This window comes from Oryctolagus cuniculus, chromosome 2 (assembly GCF_964237555.1).
Source record: "Oryctolagus cuniculus chromosome 2, mOryCun1.1, whole genome shotgun sequence".
In the NCBI taxonomy this organism is placed as follows: domain Eukaryota; kingdom Metazoa; phylum Chordata; class Mammalia; order Lagomorpha; family Leporidae; genus Oryctolagus; species Oryctolagus cuniculus.
The window spans coordinates 72515087-72535634 of record NC_091433.1 but is presented as its reverse complement, the minus strand read 5'-3'; the positions used below and the strand labels follow the sequence as shown (position 1 = coordinate 72535634).

The window sequence follows — 20548 nt, the reverse complement described above, 5'->3', positions numbered from 1 at the left end:
TATGAGGTTCTAGTCCCAGCTGCTCCTCTTCCAGTACAGCTCTCTGCTGTGGCCTGGGAAAGCAGTAGAAGATGGCCCAAGTCCTTGGGCCCCTGCACCCACAAGGGAGACTGGGGAAAAGCACCTGGCTCCTGGCTTCGGATCAGCACAGCTCCAGCCGTTGCGGCCATTTGGGGAGTTGAACCAGTGGAAAGAAGACCTTTCTCTGTCTCTCCTTCTCAAGGTCTACACTCTACCTCTCAAATAAATAAATACACTCATAAAAAAAAAAAAAAAGGAATAAGGCCGAAATGATGGCACATCATTTTAGTTAGTAGTTGGTAAACGTTTTCTGTTGTTTCTTAGCTTTTCCTATCACATCTCTTTTCTATCCACCCACTCATTTTTCTTTTTTGGGTATGTGTTTAGTCTTTTAAAATCATGAGATTTGCCTTTGACAGTTTTTAAGTATGCAATATTGTGGATTATAGGTGCAGCACTGTATGATAATCTCTGGAACTCTTTCAACTCAAATAACAAAGCTTATACCTGCTCAAAATAAACTTCCCATTTCCTAACTACCCCTCTACTCTCTTCTATGATTTTAAGTTTTTCAGATTCTTCATCTAAGTAGGATCACGCAGTATTTGTCCTATGTCAGGCTTATTTCACTTAACAATGCCCTCAAGGTTCATCCACGCTGTAGCATGTGGCAGGATTTCCTTCTTTTCTAAAGCTGAATATATTCCATTACATGTGATTACCACATTTTCTTTTTTCTTTTTTTTTTTTTAAAGATTTTATTTATTTGCTTGAAAGTCAGTTACAGAGAGAGAGAGAGAAGCCTTCCATCTGCTGGTTCATCCCCCAAACGGCCTCAGTAGCCAGAGCTATGCCGATCAGAAGCCAGGATCCGGGAGGTTCTTCTGGGACTTCCAAGCAGGTGCAGGGGCCCAGGGACTTGGACCATCTTCCACTACTTTCCCAGGCTATAACCGAGAGCTGGATACGAAGTGGAGCAGCCGGGACTTGAACCAGCGCCCAAATGTGATGCTGGCACTGCATGCAGTGGCTTTACCTGCTACACCACAGCACCAGCCCCTACCACATTTTCTTTATCTATCTATCAACTAATGGACATTTAGGTTGTTCCCACATCCTGGCTATTGACTACAAAGAAAAACATGGGTACAAGAACCTAATTTCAGTTCTTCCGGCAAACAGTCCATTGTCATATTTACAAATATTTCTCTCTCATTCTACAGATTGTCTTTCCATGCTATTGGTTGTTCCCTTTACCCTACAGAAGATGCTTAGAGTAATGCAATCTCGCTTGACTATTTTTCCTTTCTTTGCCCATGCTTTGGGTATTGTATCAGGAAATCACCATACAGACTAACACTATGAAGTTTTCCTCCACGTTTTCTTCTAGAAGTGTCACAGTTTCAGGATGTACATTTTAGTATGTTCGTGTTGGTTCTCGTTTAAGGTGAGGATCCAATTTCATTGTTTTGCTTGTAGATTTTCCATCACCACTTATTGAAGAGACTATCCCTTCCCCCATGTGTCGTGGGCACCCTAGCAGAAGGTCAGCTGACTAAGTTTGCAGGCATTTATTTCTAGGCTCTTCTATTCCTTTTTTCTTTACAGTCCTATGCTTATGCCAGTACCATAGTGTTTTAATTACCATAACTTTGTGACATAATTGGAAACCAGCAATTGTGATGACTCCAGATTGTTCTTCTTTCTCAAGACTATTTTGTACTGTGGGGATCCTTTGTAGTTCAATGTGATCATTGGGGTTGATTTTTCCGTTTCTGTGAAAAATGCCATCAGGTTCGTGATGCACTGGATCTGTGGATCGCCTGGGGGCCGGTGTCCATTTGGTTTCCTTTGTGGAGTTATCTTTGCCGTGCTGATCTGAGAGCACTCCATCTAGATTAAGTATTTATTGATGCTGTCCCAGTCCATTCTTTACTCACGAGTTTCTCATGATTTTGACAAAAAGCAAGCTTAAAACTTTTCTTGTTGAAACTTCTCTTGTCATATATTATACAGTGTTCCTGGGAAGCTCTTTTACACTCAAATCTATAGTCTTAGTCTTCTTATTTTAGGTTTTGGGTTCAAAATGAATCCATCTGGAATACATCCATACCCAGTGTTTGAAAAAGAGATCTGGCTCCTGCTAGAAAGATAGCCATTGTCCCAACAAGATTAACTTCATGATCCATCCCCCTCACCTCCTACATCAAACACCAAATTTACCACAAATCAAAATAGCATTTATTTTTAAGTACAAGAGGAATATCACAAAAATCCTAACAATGAAGGCCTCATCTCTGCTCTCACCAGAGAGGAACCTGGCCACACCAGCAGTGCCTCATCAGAGCATCTCTCAACCATTTCGCAGCACTTGGACAAGAGGGGAGCAGAGAGACGTCCTGCTCTCCTGAGCTGTCCTTACTACACAGTCAGGAAAGGGCAGACACTGTGGCACCCGAGACTGCTGAGCTTGGGTAACACAATCAGGGGCTGGCTGAATACAACTCTGATGCCTCTGGCATCCCACCCAGCTTTAATGTGTGGTAGAACAGAGGTAATAATAGCAGGCTGTAGTGTGTGTGTGTGTGTGTGTGTGTGTGTGTGTGTGAGAGAGAGATCTTCCTTACACACAGTGAGCCGAGTTTTAGCTGGAGTTAAACTTGACCAGAATCTTGCAAGATCATAACCTTTAAACAAATTACAACAGCTAGACCCCATAGGATAGTTCTTGATGTAAAGCTGTCTTTCTTGCTTGCTTTAACGATTTAAAATAACTCAACAACCTGGAAAAGAACTACAAATAAGCCACAGAAGAGTGATAGCAATGGAAAGGCTTGTCCTTGTCACCATCCACAGCAGCAAAAGAAGCTACCACTGGAGAAGCTCATGCAACAATTCCATGATGTCAAAAATATTCCCATACAGGGAATTACTCCACAGACAATCCCGTACTGCCAAGTGAGAAATCTGAGACATGGAGAGGCTTAGCAAATAGCCCAAGGTCAGGCCACAAATAGAAAATGGAAAGACCAAGACTCAAACCAACACCCAATGCCTCTAAATCCCATTTTCTTCCTGCTGCTTCACTGTCTTATGACATCAATAGAATTTCCTTCAAATATAATTGACTAAATGTTAAAGCAAAACAACGATGAACTACTTTTGATTATTCTGCTAGTCAAGATATTTTAAAGGCAATATCCAATGTTGACCAGGACCTGGGGAAGCCAGCACTCTTATGTTATCAATTATAGCACGGACTGACAGAAAGCTTTTGGCAAACAAGTTGGTTACTTGAGTGATGTAACTATAAATATGCATTTGTTTTGATTTACTGATACTATTTAAGCAATCTGTCACAAGTAACTTTGGAAAGTGCTAATTTTAAAGATGCTCATCATAGGATCATCGGTGAATACACTGCAGAAGCACCTAGTGCAAAAGTGGCAGTTAAGTGTTACTGCATAAGCCAAATATGACAGGCTTTTAAAATATGACAAAATAGGGTATAAAGTCATCACAAATTTTTTTAACAAAAACTTAAGGGGTGTTTTGTGAGCCTCTACATACTAAGCTTTTTGGAATTTAGCAAACTGCTATAATTAAAAGTGACAATCTTAACAAAACCAAAGGATATGAAGTTGGTAAACGTGTAATCTTTACCACTCTAAGCTGCTTTTGAAGATGTAAAATGACCTCACAGCCGTAGTGTAATGATTTAAACTTACTGCTCAGAGGAAGACATGTTTGCATGTGGAGGCAGTGTCTTCTGCACCATCTAAATTATGACTGTTGGCCAGCAGAATGCAAGGAAAGTCAAGGTGATTTGCAGTCACAGAATATCAAAGTGGGGAGAAACACTGGAGAATAGGATTGTCAATTACATAGACGAGAAGCCTGGAGCTTCACTGATTCACCCCAGGTCACTGGCTATCTGGATACTATTTCTTAGCATCAAAGCTGTTCTTCCAAGATCTAACACATATGGCTCATCCTCATGTGGAGCCTTACAACAAGGTTTGTCTTGAGTCATGACAATAACCAACCGTCACATAGGATAGCTAGACTTAAGTTTTTGGGGAAATATGTGTACATACTACATAATCTAGATTAAACTACAGTGTTGATTCCTTAAATATATTCTTTTCCACTGCAAGTACCAGGACACTGTTGAAAATTATGCTAAAGATATAAGTGGTTAATGGGGACAGGCATTTTAAAACTCTGCCATATAATCTACTTCTACTAAGTGGTTAAAAGTTTTGCCAAAAGGCCAGTATTGTGGCACAGTGGGTTAAGCCACCACCTGCAATGCTGGCATCCCGTGTGGGTGATGGTTTGAGTCCTGGGTGATCCACCTCAGGTCCAGCTCCCTGCTAATGTGCCTGTAAAGGCAGCAGGAGATGGTCTAAGTCCTTGGGCCCCTCCACTGATGTGGGAGACCTGGATGGAGGTCCAGGCTCCCAGCTTCCACCTGCTTTTGTAGTCATTTGGGGAATGAAACAGCACATTGTGGAGCATCTATCTCTGTCTCTCCCTCTCTCTGTAACTCTTTCACATAAATAAACTTTTTTTTTTTTTTTTTTTTTTTTTTGGACAGGCAGAGTGGACAGTGAGAGAGAGAAACAGAGAAAGGTCTTCCTTTGCCGTTGGTTCACCCTCCAATGGCCGCCACGACCGGTGCACTGCGCTGATCCGAAGCCAGGAGCCAGGTGTTTCTCCTGGTCTCCCATGGGGTGCAGGGCCGAAGGACTTGGGCCATCCTCCACTGCACTCCCAGGTCACAGCAGAGAGCTGGCCTGGAAGAGGGGCAACCGGGACAGAATCCAGCGCCCCGACTGGGACTAGAACCTGGTGTGCCAGCGCCTCAGGTGGAGGATTAGCCTATTGAGCCACGGCGCCGGCCAATAAATCTTAAAAACAAATTTCGCCAAACTCAAAATATGATTTGGACTTAATCAGGAATTAGTTTGGCAATCTGTTAACTTTACCTGTCAAAAGTCATTGACATAAGGTGACATCAGTCCAACAACCTAACAAGGAAAAGGACCTAATACTATAGCGTTTCTCTATAATAGATTAAGGATATATACATATTTTAAGATTTACTTATTGAAAGGCAGAGTTACAGAGAGGCAGAGGCAAAGAGACAGAAAGAGGTCTTCCATCTGCTGGTTTACTTCCCCAGATGGCCACAAGGGCCAGAGCTGGGCCCATCCAAAGCCAGGAGCCAGGAGCTTCTTTTGGGTCTTCCAGGTGGCTGCAGGGGCCCAACAATTTGAGCCATCTTCCACTGCTTTCCCAGGCCATAGCAGAGAGCTGGATCGGAAGTTGCGCTGACAGGACTTGAACCAGTGCCCATATGGGATGCCAGCACTGCAGGTGGCAGCTTTACCTGCTATGCCACAGTGCCAGCCCCAGGAGATATATATTTAATATTATTATTTACTATGCTTGTTAGAGAAACGTATTTCATAATTTTTCACATGATTAAAACCAGATATATAAATTAATAATGTTTCATATTTAATATAGATTAGAATAGGCTTATTATATTTACTTACTCTGTCACTTCACTGTGACCAGTATTCATGATGATTTCCAAAGCATAGGACAATCACACAAAAGAAATAGCACGTAACAAAAAATGTTCCAACCTTGTAGTTTGAAAACCATACAAGATAGTGGAAAGGAATTAAAGAATACTTCAATAAATGGGAAGGCAAATTATATTCATGGATAAGAATACTTGATATTGTTAGGATAGCAATACTTCATAAACCCATCTCTACCAATATTTCAATTGATTTCTATAAAGAAGTAAACAAGCTGATCCTAATTCAAGAGACTCAGAAGAGCCAAAACAATATAAATAAACCTGACTCACACTTCCTCATTTCAAAACTTAGTATACCACACAATCAAGACAGTCTCATCATATTGGCAAAGAGACACATATACACGCATGGAGCACAATTTAGAGTCCAGAACTGAATCTTCACATTCATACTTAACTGCTTTTGACAAAAGTGCCAAGATATTTCAATGGAAAGAATAGGGTTTTTAATATCTGGATGTTTAAATGCAAAATAATGAAGTTGGACCCCCTAACTCACTCCATATAAAAAATTAACTAAAAAGGGATCAGAGATCTAAGTGTAAGAATTAAATATAAGAATACTAAAGGAAAACATAGATATAAATATTTATAAACTTGTATCAAGCCATCTTCCTGAGATACAACAGCAACAGTTTAAGCAACACAAGATAAATAAAATCAACTAGGCATTAAAAACATCTATGCTTCAAAGGACACTATCAAGAAAGTGAAAATACAGCCTACCAAATGGAATATTTACAAATTATATTTCTGCTAAGTGTCTAATAGCCAAAATATATAAAGAACTCCTAAAATTCAACAATAACACAAATAACCCAAATCACAGGATTTGATCGGAGATTTCTCCAAAGTAGACATAAGCATGGACAAAAAGCATGCTTAACATCCACAGCAAGCAGGGGACGCACACTGAAACCAAAACTGGTACCACGTCCTACTCTGTAGGATGGCAACCATCAGAGGCAGACAAAAGCAGATGGTGTCAAGAATCTACAGAAATTGGACCCCTAATATACTGCTTGTGGAAACCTAAAATGGTGCAGTCACTCTCAAGACAGTCTGGAAGTTTCTCAGACTTCTAAATGTAGAGCTACCATATGACCCAGCTCCTGATCATGATGAACTGATCTTCTAACACACACTCTGTAGTCAGTCTACAGAACACGAGATGTCCTTTTGTCTTGAGTATGAGGCAGTGCTGGAAAACTAAAGCAAGATCACGCCTCCAGATGCATGGCAGCACTCCTCTTGCCTTTTCACATTAGAAAAGCTTCAGTAACTGTGTACAACATCCACACTTGGGTCACTGCGCACCATTAGGATTGAAATCATTCTGCATGACCAAGTCTTCTCCAGCTTTAAGAGCCTATGATTTTGATGTAATTCACTCACAGGTCCTGTCCTACTGAGAAAACAGCACACGGGAGAGAGCATCTAAGGTATCATAAGAGCGCTCTCTACCCTACCTGTGTATCTTTCAGCTCTATTTATTTATTTGAAAATCACAGTTACAGAGAGAGGGAGACACACAGAGATCCTCCATCCACTGGCCTACTCCTCAAGTGGTTGCAATGGCCAGGATTGAACCAAGCCAAAACCAGGAGCTTCATCCAGACTCCCATGTAGGCAGCAGGAGCCCAAGCACTTGGGCCATCTTCTGCTGCTTTTCCCACATCATTAGCAGGGAGCTGGATGGGAAGTAGAGTAGCTGGGACTTGAACTGGTACCCATATGAATGCTAGCATCGCAGGCAGTGGTTTAACCCGCTATGCCACAATGTTCCCCTAACTTATTTACATAGGAGGCTCACAGATGTCTACCCCTGCCCAGGTTTCCATCACCAGATCATATTCTACAACTCAGACCTCTTCTAGAAACATGTAGCCTCCCCTCCCAGAACTCACTGCAACTGTGGTTTCTGCTTATCTGTACAATTTCTTAACCATTCTGTAAGCTCCATGAAGACCAGGCCCTTGCTCATTTTGGGTTCACAACTGTATCCTTTACACTTGTCCTGTCACAGTCCCTGTGTTGCAATAGTATCTTTTGTTCTTCTGGTTTGCCCTTCTAATCTGCAGTAGACTTCGAAGCTGCATACCTATCTTACCACTGTATATAAAATAAGAGAATGCAGGTTGTATGTGTGTGTGTGTGTGTGTGTGTGTGTGTGGAGAGGGGAGACCTGATCAGCTACATAAGTATATAAAGTATAAGAGCTATTGTCAATACATTTTGTGAAAATCTATGGCTTCTTGAGAGAGAAGACTTTTGATTCTCAGCTCTGATTCAAACATTAAAGCTTCTGGCTGTCTCAGAGAGAAATATGAGGATATCTAGTGGATGTGCAAAAAATAAACAGGAAAATCAAAGTCACTGAACTATAAAAAGCTGTTAAAATCAGATCTTGAGACATACTTAGCATTTAAAGTGATTCCATTTTTAAAACAATATTTATATTGGGGAAAGAATGTTTTCTATTTCAGCTGGACCACATTAGAAAATTATTTCCTAAAAGCCTAAAATTATCCATTATTAACCAAATGTTCTTTCAATCATCACATGGTTGGTCCATCAGGCTCACCAAATTTTAGTGTCATGCTGTCCTATGATGTTATGTTTGTACTTCAAATCTACAGTTCTGTTAAGCACATCACTATAAATGGATTTAATTACTTTTCATAACAACACAACTTTACAAAAAGCAAGATTATTTTCCCCATCCATAATGAAAGTGGTTCACTCACCCACATTAAAAGCTGTAAATAGATTTTTCCTTGAAGGACCTAAAATATAAAAGAAATACATGTAAAATATATAAATCAGTGTTTTACTTGAAGCATCATGCAAACACAAACAAGTTGGGGCAGAAGTTTGGCGCAGCAGCTCAGTCACTGCTTGGGACGCCTGTGCTTCATACTGTGGCACTTGAGTTCAAGTCCTCGCCCCTCTGCCTCCTACTAACACACACCCTGGAAGGGAGCAGGAGACACTCAGAACCTGGGTTTCAGGGCCAGCGCTATGGCACAGCCAGAATCCCAATAGAGCACTGATTTGATCCCCAGCCGCTCCATTTCCAATCTAACTCCCTGCTAATGCACCTGGGAAAGCAGCAGCAGATGGTCCAAGTACTTGGGTCCTCCTGGTTCCTGGCTTCCACCTGGCCCAGCCCCAGCCATTGCAGCCATTTGGGGAGTGAACCAGAGGATGAAGATCTGTTTCTTTGTCTAGTTCTGCATTTCAAATAAATCTTAAAAAAACCTGGGTCCCTACCACCCACATTGGAGAGTCAAATGGATTTTTGAGTTCCTAGCTTCAGCCTGGCACATCTCTGGCTTTTGTGGGCATTTTTGGGGGAGTTAACCAGTGGATAGAAGCTAGCTCTCTCGCTTGCTTGCTTGCTCGCTCGCTCTCTCTCTCTCTCTCTCCCCCTTTCAAATAAAAAAAATGAAAATAAAGAAAAATATTTAAACCCATTTTACATATGTTTGTTTTATTGTCAAAAATAGTATTCATGGGGCTGGTGCTGTGGCATAGCAGGTAAAGCCACTGTCTGCAGCGCAAGCATCACATATGGGCACTAGTTTGAGATCTGGCTGCTCCACATCTGATCTAGCTCCCTGCTAATGCACCTGTGAAAGCAGTGTACTACAGCCCTAGTGCTTAGGCCCCTGGATCCATGAGGGAAACCTGGAAGAAGCCCCTGGGTTTGGCCTGGCACAACCAGGACCGTTGTAGCCATTTGGGGAGTGAACCAGAGGATGAAAGATATCTCTCTCTCACTTTCTCCCTCTGCCTCTCCTTCTCTAACTCTTTTAAATAAAGATTTATTTACTTATTTGAAAGAGTTACACAGAGAGAGGAGAAGCAGAGAGAAAGAGAGGTCTTCCATCTGATGGTTCACTTCCCAATTGGCCGTAATGGCCAGAGCTGCACCGATTCGAAGCCAGGAGCCAGGAGCTTCTTCCCATCTCCCTCACGGGTGCAGGGGCCCAAGGATTTGGGACATCTTCTTACTGCTTTCCCAGGCCATAGCAGAGCGCTAGATCAGAAGTAGAGCAGCTGGATCTTGAACCAGCGCCCACATGGGATGCCGGCACTTTAGGCCAGGGTGTTAACCCACTGCGCCAAAGCACCGGCCCCAGTAAATAAATCTTTTAAAAATCCATTAGTGTCTAAAATTTAAGTTCTTATTAAGAACCACCATTGAGATATTATCAGCTTAGCCCTCCTACCCCCAGCACCTCCCCATTTGAAAGGCAGAGAGATAGAAAGAAGAAGACAGGTACAGAGAGCGCTCCCATTCACTGAATCATTCAAGCACTCATAACAGCCAAGACTGGGCCAGGCCCAATCTGGGAATTCAATCTGGGTCTCCTACATAGTTGGCAAAAACTCAATTATACTCGAGCCATCACTGCTGCTTCCACAGTGTGAATTAGCAGAAAGCCTGACTCAGGAGTGGAGCTCGAACTCAAACCTGAGCACGCAACAGAGGATGGAATTTTAAGTCAAGTCCAATTGCAACAGTATCAAATTCCCACATTTATTAAGTGCATGATGCAACTCCACTGCTGACAGAGCAAATGGGACAGATTCTATGAAGATGGACTCCAGTGTGTATTTTCCAAAATGAGGAACTTCTATTCAGGTATGAAGGAAAAGCAGCTTAATCTTTTCCCCCAAATTGATAGGTTATAAAACACAATTGGGAGTGGTAACAGATAGAGCTGTAAGGAGTGCCCCTCCTAGACATGAAGCCATCATTGTAGCACAGCATCACCTGCAGAGCCCTCCCTGGGACAGTTTTCACGTTCTACCTGTGGAATTTCACAGAGATGATAACCTCTTGAAATATGTGGCCATTATAATGGGAAAGCGTTGATTCCCACTCAAGAAAAACCTTTGTGATACAATATCTTACAAATTCAATAGTGAGGCATTTTGGAATACTGGAATTCCCAGTTCTACAAATGTATCAGAGAAACCTCTAAGTTCTCATTCTCTGAAATCGCCTTGGTATCAAAGTTAGGCAGCATTCACTTTCAGAAGCTATTGTGTGGATTTATGGGGCTTTATCAACACACCTCAGTGCCACATCCTGAAGTCAAGCAGGGGTCACTTGATGCCTCAGACACTCACTGGAAATGTCAGATAACTGAGAGCCTGCTCGCACACGGAAGAATCTTTCCCCTCGTATTTATGCCTATTTTCTCTTCAATTCAGTACAAAGAAAAAGTATGGCTCAACATTCACTAGGTGATTAGTTTCAAGTCACCACGTGATCCTTCCTATGTGCACACAGATGCTTGCACACACACTGCTGAGAGAGTCACGCCTTTTTTGGGAAGCTATTTTGTAACACAGACTAGCAGTTTCAGAGAGGTTTGCAACAATTTCTATTTCGTGAATATCTTGTGCAAGTAATAAAAATCTGAAATCATCCAGGATTCACATTTAAAGACTTTGTGTCCCAGTAAAAGAAAGTGTCCAACATAAACTGGACAACTGTATATCCACTTAAAGTGAAGAACTCATGATGTACTATAAATTAATATAAAGCAAGGCACCATTCAGTGTAGACACTATAAACCCAGTTTTACTGAAACAAAAATAACACCATTAATATATGTAGAAGAGAAAAACTGGAAGAAAATGCAACAGGAATCGGTGGTTGATGGAATTAAGGAAGACCTCTGTGTTTCTGTGTTTTCCAAATTCTCTAACACAAATGAATCTCAGGGCAGGCATTTAGACTTGTGGTTAAAAGGCCAGTTCAGACACTCACATCCCATATCAGAGGGCCTGAGTCAAAGTCCCAGCTCTAACGAATCCCAGCTTCTTAATAATGAGCACCCCAGGAGGCAGCAGGTGAGGGCTCAGGAAGCCATGTTCCTGTCACGTATTTTGAAGACTATGATTAAGTTCCCAACTTCCAGCTTCATCTTTGGCCAGTGGTAGGCATTTGGGGAGTGAGCCAGTAGGTGGGAGCACTGCAGACGGTTCTGTGCTCACACTGAGGACCACGCAGATGCTTTGTGTGGTCCCTGCGTCTGCATGAGTAGGGTCTGTAGCCACTGTGGGCTTATCCCAGGCACTGATCACAGCATACAGGTGAGGCTGTGATCACACCAGTGGATGTGATCTGACCCTCACTCCTGCTGACAGCAGAGGAGATCTGCCTCGCCCAGCTTGGGGATCACCCTAGACTCCTGCCTCACCCTCCAGCCCTGACCAGAGCTCCCTGGCCCCATAAAGCACACACCTCCAGATAGCCACTGACAGAGCAGACCCTCCACTGCGCCACAGAGGCATGTTTCAAAGATAACAGCCATCAGAGGAGAAAACCAACAAGTATTCCCACCTACATATGCCTAAGAACAAACAGAAATAGAAGAAACTTGAACAAGGAAGATAAGATGACTTCAATGAAACACAACACTTCGATATTAGAATGTGAAGACAGGGGACGGCACTGTGGCGCAGTGGGTTAACGCCCTGGCCTGAAGCGCTGGCATCCCATATGGGTGCCGGTTCTAGTCGCAACTGCTCCACTTCCAATCCTGCTCTCTGCTATGGCCTGGGAAAACAGGAGAAGATGGCCCAGGTCCTTGGGCCCCTGCACGCGCGTGGGAGACCAGGAAGAAGCTCCTGGCTCTTGGCTCCGGATCGGCACAGCTCCAGCTGTTGTGGCTATTTGGGGAGTGAACCAGCGGATGGAAGACCTCTCTCTGTGTGTGTGTGTGTGTGTGTGTGTAATTCTTTCAAATAAATAAATAAATCTTTTAAAAAAATAGAATGTGGGCCGGCGCTGCGGCTCACTAGGCTAATCCTCCACCTGCGGTGCCAGCACCCCAGGTTCTAGTCCCGGTTGGGGCACCGGATTCTGTCCTGGTCACTCCTCTTCCAGTCCAGCTCTCTACTGTGACCCGGGAGTGCAGTGGAGGATGGCCCAAGTGCTTGGGCCCTGCACCCATGGGAGACCAGGAGAAGCACCTGGCTCCTGCCTTCGGATCAGCGCGGTGCGCCGGCCGCAGCATGCCAGCCAGAGCGGCCATTGGGGAGTGAACCAACGGCAAAGGAAGACCTTTCTCTCTGTCTCTATCTCACTTTCCACTCTGCCTGTCAAAAAAAAAAAAAAGAATGTGAAGATGAAGACATTGATGAAATGCCTGAAAAAGAATTCAAAAGAATGACCATAAGATTACTCCAAACACAGAGAAGCAAATAATGAGTTAAGGAAATCCAAACATGATCTGGGTGAAAAATTTTGCCGAGAGATAGAGATACTAAAGATAAATCAAACTAAAGTATTAGAAATGAGGAATTCAATATGTCAAATAAAAAATACAGTGGAAATTTAACAACAGAGCTGGTATGGCAGAAGAAAGAATATCCAAGCTAGAAGACAAATCTTTGGAAACAGACACACACAAAGAGGAAAAATTAGTGTTCAATATTTATGGGATACAATCAAACGACCTAACATACATGTCTTAGGATTTCCTGAAGGTGTGGAAAGAGAATGGATTAGAAGGCCTGTTCAGTGAAATAACAACAGAAAACTTCCGTAATTTGGAGAAAGATAGGGCTATCCAAGTACAGGAAGCACAAAAGAAATGAATCTAGACATGACCAGAGAAGATTCTCACCATGACACATTATAGTCAAACTTTCAACAGTAAAACATAAAGAAAAGATTCTAAAATGTGCATGAGAGAAACACCAGATTACCTTCAGAGAATCTGCAATTGGATTGACAAATGATTTCTCATCAGAAACCCTACAGGCTGGGACAGAATGGAGAGATTAGTCCAAGTCTTAAGAGAAAAAAATATCTACCCAGCATACCATACCTTGCAAAGCTCTCATGAATGAAAAGTGACAAAGACCTTCCATAATGAACAGAAATTCAAAGAATTTGTCATCACTTGTCCAGTCTTAAAAAAGATGCTAAACACAGAAGGATAGCCATCATTATGAAAGAATGTAAAGGCAGAAAATCTTCCAATTAAAAGTACAAAGGAAATATAAAGCAAGTAAAAGAATATTTGGGGAAATGGCAGGATCAGTACAGAGGTAGGAGCCCAGAACTCCATTCAAGTGTCCCACATGGGTGCCAGGAGCCCAAGTACCTGGGTCATCTTCTGCTGCTTCCCCAGATGTACTAGCAGGGAGCTGGATTGGAAATGGAATGGCTGCAACTCAAACCAGCAAGCATTCTGTCAACTGCACCACAACCCCAGCCTTCAGACTTTTAGAAAGAACTATTAAACATATCATAAATTAACTGTCAAAACTTATTTTCCTCTAAACCAGACTTTAAATGCCTCACTCCTCTTCCCACGGTGAGGGCCATACCTTTTGGGGGAGTCTTCAGCAAATGCACATGAGCTCTGGGCACCAAGGGCTTCAGATACAAGGATCCTGAGGAGCCATTCTGAAACGCTGGCTTGGGAGGTTTCTCCTCATACTTGATGGCAGCAGCATTACCAGCTGTAATAAAGTAGAAAAGGACATTTTAGTTCACAGAGACAGATCCATCTTCCACATTTATTTCTTCCTCCTCGAATCAACAGACACTAAGCATCCATACCATGCCAGGCACTGCTCAGTGTCACAAACTTGAAGACTCATAATTAGTGCAATTGCTCCTTGGTGCACCCAAGGGGCACTGATTGCAGGACACCCCCCACCCAATACCCAAATCTGCAGGTGCTCAAATCCCTGATATAAAATGGCACAGTATTTGCCTGTAATCTACACAGCATCTCTAGATTTATAATCCCTGATACACTGTAAGTGTTATGTAACTATTCATACTGTTTAGAGAATAGTAACAAGGAAAAAAGTCTATACATGTTCAGTGTAGATGTACTTTTAAATGTACATTTTAAAAATGTACACTTTTAAATATGTGTAAATACACATATTTTCCAGTCACTGGTTGGTTGAGTCCAGGGACGAAAAACTTGCAGATATGGAGGGCAATGGTAGCTCATGTGCTCAGGGACACGAAGGAAATGATGTAACAAGGGTGGCCTTACATCCAGGTTTACCCTGATGCACCTTGTCCGGGTTAGCTTCCACCCCAGATAAAATCTGGGAGACAGAGGCCAGCATTGTGGCTTGGTGGGTAAAGCCGCTGCCTATGACACCAGCATCCAATATGGTTGATGGGTTGAGCCCCAGCTGTTCCACTTTTAACCCAGCTCCCTGCTAATGGCCTAAGAAAAGCATGGGAAGATGGCCCAAGTGCTTGGACCCCTGCCACCCCTGCGGGAGACCCCAAAGAAGTTCTTGGCTCCTGGCTTCAGCCTGGCCCAACACTGGCCATTGCAGCCATCTGGGAAATGAACCAGCACATGGAAGATATCGTACATGCGCACTCTGTGTGTGTGTGTGTGTGTGTGTGTATGTGTGACCCTCTCCCTCTTTAACTCTTAAAATTAAAAAAAAAAAAAAAGCTGGGAGATAAATGATATGTAACTACTATGCCAGAGGTGGAGTCGGGAAGAGCAATTGTCTCCATAAGGACACGACAGGGTACCAGCAGCAAACTGCTTCACAGTACAAGCACACTGATGTCCAAACTCCCTGGTGGCCACAAGGAGGAGATCTGGTGCTGATTCCCCGGGGTTGCTGTAAGGAGTCAGGATGCAACACCTGCCCTGGAACAAAGGTGTCTAGCTCCAAAGCAAAAACAAGGGGCCTCACTGAAACAAAAACCTTACATTCCATATAAAAACTCCCCCTCCACCAGCGTAAAATAGGCTTTTATTGTTTGCTTCTAAAAATCTCCAGCATCCAATTCTAATCATTCAGCTTGCTTTTTATACTCAACCTTTGTATCATAAATCATTACCAACTTCGAATTCCTTTCCTACCCTACACTTCTAGCAAAAGGTAAGATGCCTACCTTTTTTAAAGACATGAACGTAAATACAGCTAGAAAAATTTCATCAGGTTAAACCATCCCAACTCCTACACCAATGTTCATAGATGTCACATTCAAACCTTGGAAGGACACGTTATTATTCTCCCTTGATCCCTGTAGGCCCAGTACACTGAGCCATCTGTTAATTCTTCCTGTGCCCAGATAACATTTCTAATACTAGGTCAAATCCACGTGGAGCCTTCCCTCCTGCTGACAAGCTTCTGTCAATTTCCTATCCTCCTTTCCAATTTTCACCTTCCCCACAACCTAGAGAGTTGCTTTGTCCAAAGTTGATGGGAAGCTACTGCATTGACAGTACCAAGACCTCACTTCTATAAAATGCAACATAACTTTTTAAAGGGCAGATGAGGACTGACTTCAGACTTAAAATGATAGAAGCAAAGTTTCATAGAGGATATTTTTCAGATTTTCATATAAAATGGATATTGGGATTCAATCAGCATTTCAGCTTTTGCTGAGTCAAATCCAACAAAGGAAATGAATGATACTATAATAGTCTTATTATGTCTTGTAGCAATCTGGACTTCTGTGTCATTTTCTTGAAACAAAAAATAAACCACTTGTTCAGATTTTTAAACAATGAGTTCAGTTTACAAACCTAATATAAAATTGTATGATTCTAAACACATGCTTTTCTTTTTTAAGCTTCAGACACAGAGACCCTCAGTTTACAAACAACTCAATAAAGAGATTTCTTGCTAAAGCAAAGGACACATTTTTCACAAGGCACAATACTCTGCCCCTGGGCTCCGTCTCACACAGAAATAAGACCTGTTGTCCTGGAAACAAACCGTCTCTGTGCCACCCCTCAGGCTCAACACAACATGAGATCCAGCAGCAGTGCAATGACACACCAGAGTAAAACTCCATGCATCAAAGGTAAAATGTCTCGGGTACAGACACACACACACATTTACATTTTCACACATTTTTGTATATTTACATGAAAACATGAGGGGGCTTCAAAAAGTTCATAAAAATATGTACTCTGAGAAAAAGACACGTACGTTTAAAAATATATATATATATCTTCAAATTCCATTTTCCCGTGAACTTTGTAAAGCTATGTACATACACATGCTCTATATTCCCACGCTCTCATGATCACGGCTTAGACACACTTCCCACCTCACCAACAATGGCACCACCTGCTGAGCTAAACATGCTTTTACGACCAACACGTACGTATTTTGGTCTCAGTTCCCCTAACACTCTACTGCAGGCTGGACCACTGCTTTCCAGAAAAGCCCAAACTGGGACTGGCGCTGTGGTGTAGCAGGTTAAGCACCACCTGTAACACCAGCATCCCATATGGGTGCCAGTTTGAATTCTGGCTGCTCCATTTCCAATCCAGCTCCCTGCTAATGGCCTGAGAAAGCAGCGGAAGATGGGCCAAGCGCTTGGGCCCCTGAACCCACGTGGGAGACCCAGATGAAGCTCCTGGCTTCAGCTTGGCCCAGCCCTGGACATTGCCGCCTTTTGGGGAGTGAACCAGTGGATGGAAGATCTCTCCTTGTCTAACTCTGCCTTACAAGTAAATGAAATAAATCTTAAAAAAAAAAAAAAAAAGAAAGAAAGAAAGAAAGAAAGAAAACCTCAACTTGAGTGCCCTTCAGTATTTTTCATGTCCTCTATTTCAGTTCTTCACTTGGCAGCTGATCGAATATCCTGATACCCAAATTTCTTCCATCCAAAGTTATTATATGCACACAATTAACTCTTCAGTGGCAACAGCTGTAATACGAGAGAAGCCCAATAGTCACAAGCAATGCAATGCCATCTAGGAGACACAAGTTGTGGTGCTAGCTCCGCAACCACCTCGCTGTGCTGAATCACAGCTCCAGCCCTCTAGGTGGAGTGGGCGGATCTCAGTATCAGGTGTGGAGACGATCCATATGCTGTCACAGGGGTCCCACTCACTGGGACTGCCCTAATCCTACAAAAGGCCAGCTGCATCCTCAGAGTCACCCCAAACAGAGTTCTAGGGGCGCATGACCGCTCAGTGACAGTTGGTCTGTGGGGTCAACATGTGAAATTTCACACCGGATCAAGAGGTCTCAGCCAGCTCTGGCACGCCACTTAGAACCAAACATAACAACGTAACAAGGGTGATTTTATCTGTCTTAATTATGTTAGAATAGCAGATTCTTTAGAATCTTTACTTTTATGTCTCCATTGCCAAAGTGTGGTTCAAATGAAATAAGAGACTGATGACTGAATCCAAAAAGAACATGAAGCAATATGCTCCAAAATGTTTAAGCATTAGATTTTCCTATCAGAAAAGGGCTACACATTGTACCAGACTTTTACTTGCAAATTAGCCTTTTATACAACATTCTAGCATGTAGTTAAAATTAGCTTTAGTTTTCTTTATTAAATCATGTATATATACACAGAACCAACATTCTGTTCATTTCCTGAGTTTTTTGTGAATCAGTTTCACACTCCCCACTGTGCTAGATCATCTGCCCACCTGGCTTAAAATCAAATGACTGCTGAAGTCTAAGCTTTCAAATCCCAAAAGGAAAATCACTCAACTCAATCTGGGACCCAAGAGAAAGATTAAGACAAAATTAGTAGTGGTCTGATTAAAAATATACTCTAACTAAACGTTCCATTTGGAAGTGTATAAGAACTCACATGTTTGTAAGGCAGGGGTGGCAATATGGAGCACTTCAAGGAGTTTGTAGGAAAATGGAATTCAAAGATAAGTTAAGCTGCATTGTGGCACAACGGGTTAAGCTGCTACCTGCAATACCAGCATTCCATAGCAGAGTGTGGTTCAAGAACAGGCTGCTCTGCTTCCTATCCATCTCCCTGCTAACGCACCTGAGGAGGCAGCGGATGATGGCCCAAGAGCTTGGGCCCCAGCCACCCATGTAGAACACACAGATGGAGTTCCAGGTTCTTTGTTTTGGCCTGGCCTAGTTCCAGTAATAATGGCCATTTGGGGAGTGAACTGGCAGACAGAATAAATCTTTCTGTCTCTCCCTCCCTGTCACTCTACCTTTCAAATAAACAAATAAATAAATCTTTTTAAAAATGTTTATTTTGGAACCAAAAAATCCTTAGAAATGCATGTACTGGCTGGCGCTGCAGCTCACTAATCCTCCGCCTTGCAGCGCCGGCACACCGGGTTCTAGTCCCGGTCGGGGCGCCGGATTCTGTCCCAAATGCCCCTCTTCCAGGCCAGCTCTGTGCTGTGGCCAGGGAGTGCAGTGGAGGATGGCCCAAGTGCTTGGGCCCTGCACCCCATGGGAGACCAGGAGAAGTACCTGGCTCCTGCCATCGGATCAGCGCGGTGCGCTGGCCACAGCACGCCGGCCGCGGCGGCCATTGGAGGGTGAACCAACGGCAAAAGGAAGACCTTTCTCTCTGTCTCTCTCTCTCACTGTCCACTCTGCCTGTCAAAAAATAAAAAAAAAATTTTAAAAATGCATGTATAGCTTTTTTCCTTCATACATATTTCCACGAGCTTTTCCAAAATACCACATTAGGCATGGAGTTCATTTTTTACACCAATATAAACTTCTAATTCCATTTTCCATGAGCTTTTTGAAGTGCCCTCATACATACCATCTGTCTTTCATCTCTCAGCCATCTATGGCAGACATGGCAAGTCAAGCATAAGACTTCTCCCCTTAACCTGGAAGCAGGCCTAGAAACCTGCAACTCTGCCCTTCAAGAGATTCCTATTCACTAACCAGGGCTGGTGGGTAGGCTAACATCTTTTCTGCTATGCAAGGACAAACCTAAAAGTAGGTCCTTCAAAACAGCCCTCACCCACCCACCAAATTACTAGGCATCACCACTGCAGTGAAGAAAATCAAAGAGGTGGGGCAGACACTTGGCACAGCAGTTGAGCTGCCACATGGGACACCCACATCCCATACTGGAGTGCCAGGGTTTAAGTCCCAGATCTGCTCCTATTCTGGCTTCCTGCTAATTCACACCCTGAGAGGCAGCAGATGATAGCCCAGGTGAGGATCAAGAGTCTCAGAGAGCACAGCCCTTGTCCAAATTCTCCAGTGTTAGCAGGAGAACCAGGATGGGTCTGAGCTGAGTGCCCTTCTCTCTGCCTCCGAGGATCTGGGACTCAGCCAGGGTTGGCTACGAGGGTGAAGGAAAGGAGTGCTCCAGCTCTTTATTTAGTCAGCCTCGGCTGAGCTCCTATTTCCAACAGAGACAAATAGCTTTGGTTTGCGTATCTTACATTTTCCCTTGTCAGTTCACTTGCTCTCTCCCCCTCTCTCAAAAACAAATATATTTCTGTGGCCAAAGAGGCAGAGGAAGGAAGCTTTGGACTTGATATCCCTAGGAATGTGGCAAAATTATATACTCTCCGAAAACCTAAATTACACAGTGGTTCATAGTGCTCATATAGAGTTCATTGTTATCCATTTACTTTAATGGGCTTAAAACCTGGATGTTGGGTATCTGTTAGATATTAAAGTCTTACCATGTTTAACCTTTATAAATGAGCATTTAGTACAGAAACTACTCTGCAATGCTTTATGCTACTATCCAAAAGGAAACCAATGTTTGAACATTTTCTATGCTTGAAAGGACACACACAAAGGATCTACCAAAATTCCCCCAAAAGAAAAAATGATTGTCTTCTATATCTCGATTCAGTCATTTTAACATTTGGCAATGCTATTTCAATTGCATCACAACATATCAAGAACCAAACAGTAATTTTACAACAGCACTGTGCTGTCTCAGCAGTTCTTAAATGTTGCCACTAACAATCACGAAGAAACAAGCAAACAAAGCCAGAAAACAACACCCCTAAAAAGAGTTCCAGCGTGTGCACTGATGTGATCACAACGCTGAACAAAGGCTGTTATTCCCTACCATGACCCTTTATTATCCTAAGAAGGTAGATTTCAACTCGAAAATGATTTTTTTGTATTTGGAGGTAGCCTTTAAAAAATATGTATGTTTAATAT

At 42.8% G+C, this 20548-nt stretch overlaps 1 protein-coding gene across 10 annotated transcripts in view; it reads right to left on the bottom strand.

Annotated features, from left to right (window-relative positions):
• Positions 1-20548, bottom strand: part of MTUS1 (microtubule associated scaffold protein 1) — a 163279-nt gene that overhangs the window by 58228 nt on the left and 84503 nt on the right. For all 10 annotated transcript variants that reach the window (XR_011386321.1, XM_070068467.1, XM_051842585.2 and 7 more), the window contains 2 exons: positions 14000-14134; positions 8386-8424 (listed from right to left, as the gene is read on the bottom strand). Coding sequence is in view for 9 of the 10 variants with exons in the window: in XM_070068467.1 (XP_069924568.1) it covers positions 8386-8424; positions 14000-14134 (174 nt within the window). In the remaining variant the exon portion in view is untranslated. The remainder of the gene's footprint in view (positions 1-8385; positions 8425-13999; positions 14135-20548) is intronic.